General features: G+C 42.8%; 1 protein-coding gene across 3 annotated transcripts in view; it reads left to right on the top strand.

Moving 5' to 3' along the window:
* GAS2 (growth arrest specific 2) overlaps positions 1 to 13,470 on the top strand; it is a 69,627-nt gene extending 56,157 nt beyond the window's left edge. For all 3 annotated transcript variants that reach the window (XM_075188408.1, XM_075188409.1, XM_075188407.1), the window contains one exon: positions 10,232 to 13,470. In XM_075188408.1, coding sequence (XP_075044509.1) covers positions 10,232 to 10,450 — 219 coding nt within the window. In that variant the 3' untranslated portion in view covers positions 10,451 to 13,470. The remainder of the gene's footprint in view (positions 1 to 10,231) is intronic.

Below are 13,470 nucleotides of genomic sequence, written 5' to 3'. Positions count from 1 at the left end.
TAGCTTGAAAGTTGCATCTTGGAGGTAACAGAAATTAGTATTTTACTTGAAAACCCGAAGGACGTTCATTTGTCTGTGAAGCTGCGAGTGGCCATAATCTGTATGATGCACTGATTTACATGTATAGAAACAAAATAGTTTTTTTTCCCTTTATGTTAGTATGAAACAGGCAGGTGGAGAACACATAGTGCGGGTGTTAGTGTGTGTATACGTGAACCTCTACTCCGCAAATGTAAACGTCATGTCAGAAGCTCGACCTCCCGCCACTGTATTATTACCCTTCCCATAGGCAAACTGAGGGGGGTTCCTAGTGCCTGGAAAACCCCCCTCCAAGCCTGGAACAGTGTATAATTGAGGTGGCTGGACCCTGCCCCCGCCTCACATGGCTCTGCTTGAAAAGGGAGAGCTGTGTGCACCTAACAGTAGTGCACACAGCATTGCCCATGTATATTATAGGGATAGGAAGAGTTGGAGAGCAGCCAAGCACTGTCTAATATTATAGCCACGCCCCCATGCATACTGGTCACGCCCACTGGCGGCGTGGTGTGGAAACCCCCCTCTATAAATCCTGCGTTTGCCCCTGCTTCCTGGTTTTCTCCCACATACTGTAATTAGCCTCCATTACGACAGGTGCAAACTGTTTCACCTCTGCACAAAAACGGCACGCTCTGCGGAAAACTAAATGCGCCAGCACAAAAAGCTCAGTGACATCAACATAGATGTTTTGCTTTGCATCTAAGCAGCATCACGCGTCGTTAATGACCTCATAAGTGTTTCAATCAAGTGGCTTCTGCTGTAAAATGACAACAAATAATTAATATTATATATCTTATAACATCTAGTGGTGGAATATTTGCTCCAATCGTAGTACAGTATATTCAGTTGGCTGCCAGGTGCGGCGTTGTGTCACAGGAACTGTCCGAGGAGACACCCGCAGCGGAGATTGCACTTAAACTTCTGCTCATTTTCCATCGCGTCCCGTAGAGATGCCAGGTAAAATGAGCGGAGATTTCTGTACCGTATTAACCGGCGAGGCGATAAGTCAGACAGCTCCGCAAGACATGTTTGGGACTTTATTTATTTACCTACTACTGAAATATATATATTTAAAGTGCCAGAAATTTGTAGCCCAGGTATGAGGACAGGTAGGGGCTCCTCAGTACGTTCTCTGTCTTTTTAAGGGCTCTGCGTGCTAGAATAGATTGAGAACCACTGTCCTAGTACAAGATTGAGTCAGAAGGACTGTAAGCTCCTTCTACAAGGCTGTAAACATGTGACATTTGGTGATGCATTGTGATTGGCGTGATTATAAAGTGGGTGCTATTTATTTGCAGAATTAATTTTCTCATATGAGCCTCCATGGTTATATTTTTTTGCCAGTATTTACCATTGCCGGAGATCTCTGGTACAAAGTATACTGGTGTCGAGGAATCGGCTGTTACCGACTCTTTCTTTCTCTTTTATACCGCAAAGGTTTACAAACTTCCTGTTTAATATCTGCTCATAACCAGCGTTCTGTTGTCATGGAAACAGCTTTTGTCTCACTATACAGTGAGAGCGCACAGACTGAGCGGCGCAGGTTGAGGGATTTAACAACCGATCTTGACATTTCTTAGTGTAAATGTTTCAGGCTCTATAAGGACAAAAAGAGATCGGCTCTAGTGTTATTTTTGTTAAAAGTGGTGGCCAAAATAAAATAATAATAATCATATCCCCCGACTGATAATACGAAGATTTGTAAAGCATTGTTATCAACTGCTGCTTGTTGGTAAATAAAAATGCATAAAAGTTGATCCTAACCTATTAACTTGTGAGTTGTAAATTATAGCCGGCATGTATCAGGTGAATTTGAAAAGACGTCAGTCTGAGCTCCCTATTTCCTACAATAGAAATTGTAAAAAGTACTTTTTTACTTTGCTGATACAATGTTACTACTCTCTGCAAAAGAGTTATCTCTCAGTTTGCTAAAAAAAAAAAATCCTCATGTTTTTGTTCATCCCCCTCTGATGCATATTTATTACATTATCTTCTTCTAACTCGAATTTTTCTAACTGGAGTATAGAGACTTAATAAGACAAGACCAGAGATTTGACTCACAGTCCTTGTCTAATGTCATTCTGATATATAAAAGAAAATCTATATTACATTTTCACAATTTATAAGGAGTGTATTAAAGCCTCCGGCCGTTAGCTGGAATTCTGGTGGGAGCTTAAGAATAATTATAGAAAGTGATCTTGTTTGAAGGGTGCCCCGAAGAAATCCCATCAAACCAGAGCTGACCTTTCCTCACCGAACATTAGATTATCCCACATGTATTTTGCATGGCCTGTCAATATCACACACAATGCGGCAGACCTGTCAAAAATAGAGTAATTATGCAATGTATTTGTGTGCGTGTATATATATATATATATATATATATATATATATATATATATAAGTATATATAATGTGTGTGTGTGTTTGTGTATATATATATATATATATATATATATATATATAGCGTGTGTGTGTGTGTCCTCTCACACCTCCCCTCTTTCTCTACCCCCCTCTCTCTTTTTTACCCCCTTTCTCTCCCCTGCCTCCCCTCACCTCTTCCCCCCACTCTCTCATGCTGGGGAGAATTAGTAATAACTGCAAGAGAGTGCTGTAGAGTGTCCGCCATTTTCTTGTAGCACACTTTGTCCTGGTAAATATAGTTATCAGGGGGTGTGCTACAACAAAATGGGCACGTGACCAATATGGCTCCGCTTTATGATAGAACCACTGTGCTGTATAAGTTGCCATGGGGATGTATATTGTGGATTTGAGGATTTTATGCTGGCATTGTGATTAGGGATGAGCGCACTCGGATTTCTGAAATCCGAGCCCACCCGAACGTTGCGGATCCGAGTCGGATCCGAGACAGATCCGGGTATTGGCGCCAAATTCAAAAGTGAAACTGAGGCTCTGACTCATAATCCCGTTGTCGGATCTCGCGATACTCGGATCCTATAAATTCCCCGCTAGTCGCCGCCATCTTCACTCGGGCATTGATCAGGGTAGAGGGAGGGTGTGTTAGGTGGTCCTCTGTGCTGTTTAGTTCTGTGCTGTTTAGTTCTGTGCTGTTTAGTTCTGTGCTGTTTAGTTCTGTGCTGTTTAGTTCTGTGCTGTGCTGTGCTGTGCTGTGCTGTGCTGTGCTGTGCTGTGCTGTGTTCTGCAGTATCAGTCCAGTGGTGCTGTGTGCTGTGCTCTGTCCTTCTGAGGTCAGTGGTGCTGCTGGGTCCTGTGCTGTGTCCTGTTCAGTCCAGTGGTGCTGTGTCCTGTGCTCTGTGCTTCTAAGGGCATAGTTATTTCCCCAATATTCCCCTGTGTTTAAAAAAATAAAAAAAAGTTTTTTTAAAAAATACCAAAAACTACTTTAATATTTTTTAATTACCACAAAATTTTCACAACCAATCCTGCAGTATAAGCCCATTGGTACTGCAATATTACCAAGTTCACACATTCAGCAGTAAAAGTCCAGTGGTACTGCAATATTACAAAGTTTACACATTCTGCAGTATCAGTCCAGTGGTGCTGTGTCCTGTGCTCTGTCCTGCTGAGTTCCGTAGTGCTGCTGGGTCCTGTGCCGTGTCCTGTTCAGTCCAGTGGTGCTGTGTCCTGTGCTCTGTGCTTTTAAGGGCATAGTTATTTCCCCATTATTCCCAAGTTTTTAAAAAATAAAAAAAAAGTAAAAAATAATAAAAAATTTAAAAAAAAAAAAATATATAATAATTATAACCAAATTTGCAAAACCAATCCAGCATTATAAGTCCATTGGTACTGCAATATTACCAAGTTCACACATTCTGCAGTATCAGTCCAGTGGTGCTGTGTCCTGTGCTCTGTCCTGCTGAGTTCCGTAGTGCTGCTGGGTCCTGTGCCGTGTCCTGTTCAGTCCAGTGGTGCTGTGTCCTGTGCTCTGTGCTTCTAAGGGCATAGTTATTTCCCCACTATTCCCAAGTTTTTTAAAAATAAAAAAAAAGTAAAAAAAAATAAAAAATTAAAAAAAAAAAAAATATATAATAATTATAACCAAATTTGCAAAACCAATCCAGCAGTATAAGTCCATTGGTACTGCAATATTACCAAGTTCACACATTCTGCAGTATCTTGTGCTACATATAATGGAGACCAAAAATTTGGAGGATAAAGTAGGGAAAGATCAAGACCCACTTCCTCCTAATGCTGAAGCTGCTGCCACTAGTCATGACATAGACGATGAAATGCCATCAACGTCGTCTTCCAAGCCCGATGCCCAATCTCGTAGTACCGGGCATGTAAAATCCAAAAAGCCCAAGTTAAGAAAAAGTAGCAAAAAGAGAAACTTAAAATCATCTGAGGAGAAACGTAAAGTTGCCAATATGCCATTTACGACACGGAGTGGCAAGGAACGGCTTAGGCCCTGGCCCGTGTTCATGACTAGTGGTTCAGCTTCACCCACGGATCTTAGCCCTCCTCCTCCTCCCCCCCCCTACAAAAAATTGAAGAGAGTTATGCTGTCAGCAACAAAACAGCAAACAACTCTGCCTTCTAAAGAGAAATTATCACAAATCCCCAAGGCGAGTCCAAGGGTGTTGGTGGTTGTCAAGCCTGACCTTCCCATCACTGTACGGGAAGAGGTGGCTCGGGAGGAGGCTATTGATGATGTAGCTGGCGCTGTGGAGGAACTTGATGATGAGGATGGTGATGTGGTTATTGTAAATGAGGCACCAGGGGGGGAAACAGCTGATGTCCATGGGATGAAAAAGCCCATCGTCATGCCTGGTCAGAAGACCAAAAAATGCACCTCTTCGGTCTGGAGTTATTTTTATCCAAATCCAGACAACCAATGTATGGCAATATGTAGCTTATGTAAAGCTCAAATAAGCAGGGGTAAGGATCTTGCCCACCTAGGAACATCCTCCCTTATACGTCACCTGAATAACCTTCATAGTTCAGTGGTTAGTTCAGGAACTGGGGCTAGGACCCTCATCGGTACAGGGACACCTAAATCCCGTGGTCCAGTTGGATACACACCAGCAACACCCTCCTCGTCAACTTCCTCCACAATCTCCATCAGATTCAGTCCTGCAGCCCAAGTCAGCAGCCAGACTGAGTCCTCCTCAATACGGGATTCATCCGAGGAATCCTGCAGCGGTACGCCTACTACTGCCACTGCTGCTGTTGCTGCTGTTAGTCGGTCATCTTCCCAGAGGGGAAGTCGTAAGACCGCTAAGTCTTTCACCAAACAATTGACCGTCCAACAGTCGTTTGCCATGACCACCAAATACGATAGTAGTCACCCTATTGCAAAGCGTATAACTGCGGCTGTAACTGCAATGTTGGTGTTAGACGTGCGCCCGGTGTCCGCCATCAGTGGAGTGGGATTTAGAGGGTTGATGGAGGTATTGTGTCCCCGGTACCAAATCCCCTCGAGATTCCACTTCACTAGGCAGGCGATACCAAAAATGTACAGAGAAGTACGATCAAGTGTCCTCAGTGCTCTTAAAAATGCGGTTGTACCCACTGTCCACTTAACCACGGACATGTGGACAAGTGGTTCTGGGCAAACGAAGGACTATATGACTGTGACAGCCCACTGGGTAGATGCATCCCCTTCCGCAGCAACAGCAACAGCTGCATCAGTAGCAGCATCTACAAAATGGCTGCTCATGCAAAGGCAGGCAACATTGTGCATTACAGGCTTTAATAAGAGGCACAACGCTGACAACATATTAGAGAAAATGAGGGAAATTATCTCCCAGTGGCTTACCCCACTTAGACTCTCATGGGGATTTGTGGTGTCAGACAATGCCAGTAACATTGTGCGGGCATTAAATATGGGCAATTTCCAGCACGTCCCATGTTTTGCCCACACCATTAATTTGGTGGTGCAGCATTACCTCAAGAGTGACAGGGGTGTGCAGGAGATGCTTGCGGTGGCCCGCAAAATTGCTGGACACTTTCGGCATTCAGCCAGTGCCTACCGCAGACTAGAGGCACATCAAAAAAGCTTGAACCTGCCCTGCCATCACCTCAAACAAGAGGTTGTGACGCGCTGGAACTCCACCCTCTATATGCTGCAGAGGATGGAGGAGCAGCAAAAAGCCATTCAGGCCTACACAGCCACCTACGACATAGGCAAAGGAGTGGGGATGCGCCTGAGTCAAGCGCAGTGGAGACTGATTTCCGTGTTGTGCAAGGTTCTGCAGCCATTTGAACTTGCCACACGAGAAGTCAGTTCCGACACTGCCAGCTTGAGTCAGGTCATTCCCCTGATCAGGCTGTTGCAGAAGCAGCTGGAGAAAGTGAGGGAGGAGCTGGTAAGCCATTGCGATTACAGCAAGCATGTAGCTCTTGTGGATGTAGCCCTTCGTACGCTTTGCCAGGATCCGAGGGTGGTCACTCTTTTAAAGTCAGAGGAATACATTCTGGCCACCGTGCTCGATCCTCGGTTTAAAGCGTATGTTGTGTCTCTGTTTCCGGCGGACACAAATCTACAGCGGTGCAAAGACCTGCTGGTCAGGAGATTGTCCTCTGAAGAGGACCGTGACATGCCAACAGCTCCACCCTCATTTTCTTCCACATCTATGGCTGCGAGGAAAAAGCTCAGTTTTCCCAAAAGAGGCACTGGCGGGGATGCTGATAACATCTGGTCCGGACTGAAGGACCTGCCAACCATTGCAGACATGTCTACTCTCGCTGCATTGGATGCTGTGACAATAGAAAAAATTGTGGATGATTACTTTGCTGACACCATCCAAGTAGACATGTCAGACAGTCCATATTGTTACTGGCAGGAAAAAAAGGCAGTTTGGAAGCCCCTGTACAAACTGGCTCTATTTTACCTGAGTTGTCCCCCCTCCAGTGTGTACTCGGAAAGAGTTTTTAGTGCAGCGGGGAACCTGGTCAGTGAGCGGCGAAGGAGGTTGCTTCCTCACAACGTTGAAAAAATGATGTTTATAAAAATGAATAATCAATTCCTCAATGAAGTACAGCACTGCCCTCCAGATACTACAGAGGGACCTGTGGTTGTGGAGTCCAGCGGGGACGAATTGATAATGTGTGATGAGGAGGAAGTACACACTGTAGGGGGAGAGGAATCAGAGGTTGAGGATGAGGACGACATCTTGCCTCAGTAGAGCCTGTTTAGTCTGTACAGGGAGAGATGAATAGCTTTTTTGGTGTGGGGGCCCAAACAAACCAAGTCAAAGTTGTTTGGTAGGCCCTGTCGCTGAAATGATTGGTTTGTTAAAGTGTGCATGTCCTATTTCAACAACAGACCTCTCAACTGCAGCTCATCCCTCCTCTGCGGGGATAATGTCTCCTGTGCTCTGACACGTCACTCTGTGTACTCTCAGCCTCAGGATCTGACACTACAGCTACCATGCCTCTTGTAGCAGCCCTCACTCCAGGGCCTCTTCCATGTGCAGTGTCCCCCTCTCTCTTGGGTTCACTATAGTGGCATGGAGTTCTCCCCCTCATCCAGGGCACACATTCCTTGCCCTGGCTCAGTCACCACGCTCAGACTTCCAGGCAATGCTGGGGGAGCCTGGGAGCTTCCACCCCAGGTCCCCAGCTACAACTCTCCTCTCCTGTGTCTTCTCTCTCTTTCTGACACTTTAAAGATCGTGCCTTTAAATGAAAAAGTCAGTCTTCATTGCACGACTATGTGCAAGTGCAACAGGGACATTTTTTTGGGTTTACAAAGTCAAACAATAACACTACGACCCTGTCTGTCTGGGGTCTGTCAATGACGAATTGTCTGGAGCATGTTTGGAGGAGGTATTGTGGCCCCGGTATCAAATTGGGTACCGGGGCCACCCCACTATGCAGTCCAGATACTTGTTTGGTGGAATTCCGACACGTGGAGGGTTTTTAAATTATATTGTGGCCTCGGTACCAAATTGTGTACCGGGGCCACCACACTACGCAGTCAAGATACTTGTTTGGTGGAATTCAGACCAGTTGAGGGTTTTATTATTATATTGTGTGGACCACTCTATCTATACCACACTACAACTCTATACCACTCTATTTCCTACTTTAATTCTATTTAATTCTATTTCCTACTTTAATTCTATTACTAATTAATTACCATAAAGAGGAACAAAAAAAACCAATTTTACCAAAAGTATAATATGACTTAGACTTACAAACACTACACTTTAAAGATCGTGCCTTTAAATGAAAAAGTCAGTCTTCATTGCACGACTATGTGCAACAGGGACATTTTTTTGGGTTTACAAAGTCAAACAATAACACTACGACCCTGTCTGTCTGGGGTCTGTCAATGACGAATTGTCTGGAGCATGTTTGGAGAAGGTATTGTGGCCCCGGTATCAAATTGGGTACCGGGGCCACCCCACTATGCAGTCCAGATACTTGTTTGGTGGAATTCCGACACGTGGAGGGTTTTTAAATTATATTGTGGCCTCGGTACCAAATTGTGTACCGGGGCCACCACACTACGCAGTCAAGATAGATAGATGCGTATTGCGTATCATAGATAAAGTACATTCAGTGGTGTGGGGCAAATTGAAAAATATTCCAAATGCACTGACATTATCAAAAACAAGAGGTTGTCACACGCTAAAACTCCAACATGTATATGATGGAGAGGATGGAGGAGCAGCCGTATGTGTAGTGTAATGCAGATCTGTTGAAGGTTTTTTATATATTTTATTGTGGTGCCCAGTGCCCACTCCTCTACGCAGTCCAGATACATTTATTGGTGCGAATCATAAAAGTTCAGGGTTTTTAATATATATTGTGGTGACCCACTCCTCTACGCAGTCCAGGTACATTTATTGGTGCGAATCATAAAAGTTCAGGGTTTTTAATATATATTGTGGTGACCCACTCCTCTACGCAGTCCAGGTACATTTATTGATGCGAATCATAAAAGTTCAGGGTTTTTAATAGATATTGTGGTGACCCACTCCTCTACACAGTCCAGGTACAATTATTGGTGCGAATCATAAAAGTTCAGGGTTTTTAAGATATTGTGGTGACCCACTCCTCTACGCAGTCCAGGTACAATTATTGGTGCGAATCATAAAAGTTCAGGGTTTTTAAGATATTGTGGTGACCCACTCCTCTACGCAGTCCAGGTACAATTATTGGTGCGAATCATAAAAGTTCAGGGTTTTTAAGATATTGTGGTGACCCACTCCTCTACGCAGTCCAGGTACAATTATTGGTGCGAATCATAAAAGTTCAGGGTTTTTAAGATATTGTGGTGACCCACTCCTCTACGCAGTCCAGGTACAATTATTGGTGCGAATCATAAAAGTTCAGGGTTTTTAATATATATTGTGGTGACCCACTCCTCTACGCAGTCCAGAAAGATACCTTGTTGCAACGTTTTGGACTAATAACTATATTGTGAGGTGTTCACAATACACTGTAAATTAGTGGAAATGCTTGTTATTGAATGTTATTGAGGTTAATAATAGCCTAGGAGTGAAAATAAGCCCAAAAACTTGATTTTTAAACTTTTTATGTTTTTTTCAAAAAAAATCCGAATCCAATACCTTAAATCCGAACCGAGACCTTTCGTCAAGTGTTTTGCGAGACAAATCCGAACCTCAAAAATAACGAAAATCCGGATCCAAAACACAAAACACGAGACCTCAAAAGTCGCCGGTGCACATCCCTAATTGTGATACTGTATATCATGGGTGTGGGGCTGTTATGCTAGGCATGGAATTGTAAATGGCATTTGGGACGGTGTGTGACTGGTGGGAAGAAGTATATGTACTGGCATGGTGAAATAATCCATTTTTGCCACTTTTTTTTTTTTTTGCAAAAGTCACAAACGTGTAGAAATTACTCATAAACGTAGAGGCGGTGTTTATAGAGCTGATGTAATTACATTAATCATGCTTTCAAGATGTAATGTTAACTTAGGGGAGTTTTTAACATGTGGGACATGTAAACATATAAACTCAGACACTGGGTCAGGGTGGACACTGGGCATAGTAGGAGAAATAGTAATAACTGCAAGAAAGTGCTGTAGAGTGTCCGCCATTTTCTTGTAGTACACTTTGTCCTGGAAAATACAGTTCTTTATCAGGAGGAGGTGTGCTACAACAAAATGGCCACGTGTAAAATATGGCTCCGCTTTATGATGGTAGAAAGTAGGTACAGAAACTCCACTACTTTACTGTTTCCTTACTCCGCTCCTGGTTGTATCTGACATCTTCCAATATTTTGCTTCTTCCAGATGCTCCACAACAAACACGTGATGGTTCGCGTCGGAGGCGGATGGGAGACGTTTGCGGGTTATTTGCTCAAGCACGACCCCTGCAGGATGCTGCAGATATCGCGTGCGGATGGTAAAACTTCCCCAATTCAAAACAAATCCCCCACCATCAAGGATATGAGTCCCGACACCTACCTGGTGGTCTCCGCCCATTACAAATCCAAAAAGGAGATTAAGTGACATGTTCCTGGGTTAAGGTGCAATTCCACCTGACCGGCAAAGGTCATCAGCCAAGACGCATTCAATGCACCATGCAAGGATGCTGAACCTGGCAACGGAGGCTTAGATACTTCTTTACAAATCATGTTTAGTATTTAAAGTAAACATGCAATGCCTTATTGTGTAAAAAATGAGGGACACCGAGAGATCTGCTACCTTATATTATAATAGCGCTCTTTCTGCAACTAACGGCAATATACCATTTCAATCTGCTGGTTACCAATGTAGCCTTAAAATTTAATTTCCTTCTGAACAGAAATTAGAATTAAAAGCATAGTCTTAAAAGACCCCAAAGCTCACATCATCTACAGTAACGTGTCTGCTCAGCACGTGTGAAAGGATTCACTTAATGTCTCTTTTCTTGGTGTAGAATAAGGACGATAAAGAGTTGACAAACGTCCCCTCTCGTCCTGTAGAAGAACGTTTGTCTCATGGGGTTGGTCCCAGTTGTGTGTTATAACTTATCCCCCCCATCACATTTACAGAACTGCCTTTGGGAGGACTTTCATTTTTTCTTTAGGAAAGGATGGGATGAATTTCCAAGAGGGGAAAAAAAACCACTTAGTATAACAATGGATCTGAGCTTGTTACTGCCTCGTCCCACACCGATGACTGAGGTGCAACAACATAGTTTTGTGCTAATGTTTTCACGGTGCTAGGATTCGTAGTGATATGGCAAAGGATAGGCAAAATGAGAATAAAATGAAATATTTTTTTACATTCTCTAATAATGACCCATTTGTATTTTTAGATTGCTAATTGGAATGTTGTGTTTCATTTTCAGTTCATTGACATAAGTTTATGTCATTTGACATATAGTCTAGTTACTTGGAGTACACATAGAAGGATCTGCCCTTACATGGCTGATATTTTAGACAGCATTGTACTCTAGATTCGCCTGTATTACAGTCATAGGAGGTTACAGCCATGGTCCAGGCTCATGGTTGAAAAACTGTGGTCACAATGATCCTTATACATTACATATCACACTAGGACAAGAGTTAGACAGACCGCTTCTTCGTTTTAGCTTTGGTTTTTGCATGGCTCTATGGCAACTTATATAATTCTTACATAGCCATCAGGCCTTGGTGTCTCCCACCCAAACACCCACTTAATTACACAAAGAACTTCCAGGACCCATCAGTGAAGACCTTTAGATGTTATGAATAGTAAAACTCTGTGATAATCCTAAACTACGTCAACAAACACACATGCCTTTGTCTAGTGGAACCACAGAAGTCCGATGTGTGGGACCTTCGTTGTCCTGGATCTAGTCACCTTGGCCAGCTCTGGCAATGTTTGTTTCTCCAGGCACGAGAACCTGGAGAAGATTGGAAGTTCACCGACTGAGGTGAACACACGTCCGCTTGTCCGGTACAAATGGCAGCCAGTCCGTTCATCCTAGGCGCTCTCAAACTTCACTAGGTTCTTAAAGTATAACCCGCATCGGAGGGTGTAAGGGACTCCCAAACCATGATGGGTATAGGCACGGACCGCAAAGGTTTGATGCATCTCCCACTACAGAAAATAAAATTTGGGGGTAGACATTTCTAAGGGAAGACATTTCTCCTAAACAGTATATTTTAGGAGGTTAATATTGTGTTTACTAGATTTACCATGTGATGGCCAATCATCTTAAAAACATATGCTTAAGGGCCAGAAATGAAGAAACTATTAGATTACATAATAACACGTATACAGGAAACAAAAGCCTTAGGGGACATATTAGGCCTGTCTCAAGCACTCCATATGGGAACAGATGAGATTTTGGACATTCCTTAAAAGTAGCAGAGTTCTCTGCTCGTCATATAAAAATATAGTTGATTACTTAGCTGAGCTCTTTCAGCAAAATGCATTTTGTTTTTTAACGTTTCTGTAAAACAGAAGGCTGCAGTTTATTTCATTAGGAAAAAAAGTGCACGTTATGATTAGTCAAAGCTTTATTATATTGTGATCTGGGGAGAGGTCTTAGCCGTCTTAGCCATACACTAAGTCACTTCACGAACAGCAATAGCAACACCGGAAATAAGGAGCACTATAAAACAAACAAAGAACACTCAAATATGCATTTTTCCTGCATTAACAACACATTGGGGACCCGGTCAAGGGCTACAAAGAACGACGTGTCGGTGAATAACGGCGGTATGGTTTATCAGTTGTGAACGGTGCGGAAACACCACTTGGATCTCTCATAAATAGCCCAGTTATAACGTCGGTGGGTATTGCAGAAGCTTTGACTAAAATATACTGTATGAATTATCTTTATGAGCAAATAACTGGAACAAAGTATTAATGATGACTCTAGGAAATAGAGCCGGGAAAAAATGGCATTAATCTGTATCTATCATTTAAAATGACAATGAGTATCCACGCTAAGTGACAATCAATGTGTTACATTATCTCCATTTTTATGTTTTCATTAGTTTGTCTTTGTTGGTGCCTTAAAGTGTACTTGTGGCTTGCACAGAGGCGGCAGACATTTTGTGGGCGGAGACAGCTTTGCCTCAACGACGTCAGTGGCTCTAGCGATTTGATTGGCCGCATTCTCATGCACATTGGTTGCTCCCCCAAGATGGCTGCCTCCTGTGTACACAAATAAAAGTCTACACTAGGAACTAATACGTTGGCATTTTGCAGTAGTTTGAATTAGTGTACAAGTGATCGTTTACTTCTCCGTAAGGGGCTGATGCAATTTTAGGGATTTTTTTTTTGCATTGTGACACGAATTGCATTTCAGTTAAAGGAATAATTTATGTTAAATACAAACCTGATTTCTGTAACTTTGTGCAAAAAAACACAAACAAAATATAAAGAAAAAACTCGGGAGTTGTTTTTGTTGAAATGAATTTTAAATGTTCAAATCATTCTACATTTTGTTAATTTCCTTTTTTTTAGTATATTGATGTGTAAGTTGAGCTTTGAGTAGTACAGTGTATTCTTCATGTCTGGCTAATTTTGATAAAATGTGATTTTTGAATTGA

The sequence above is a fragment of the Mixophyes fleayi genome, chromosome 10 (assembly GCF_038048845.1).
Source record: "Mixophyes fleayi isolate aMixFle1 chromosome 10, aMixFle1.hap1, whole genome shotgun sequence".
Taxonomy (NCBI): domain Eukaryota; kingdom Metazoa; phylum Chordata; class Amphibia; order Anura; family Limnodynastidae; genus Mixophyes; species Mixophyes fleayi.
The sequence above is the reverse complement of the archived record's forward strand: the minus strand, read 5'-3'. Positions and strand labels throughout refer to the sequence as shown.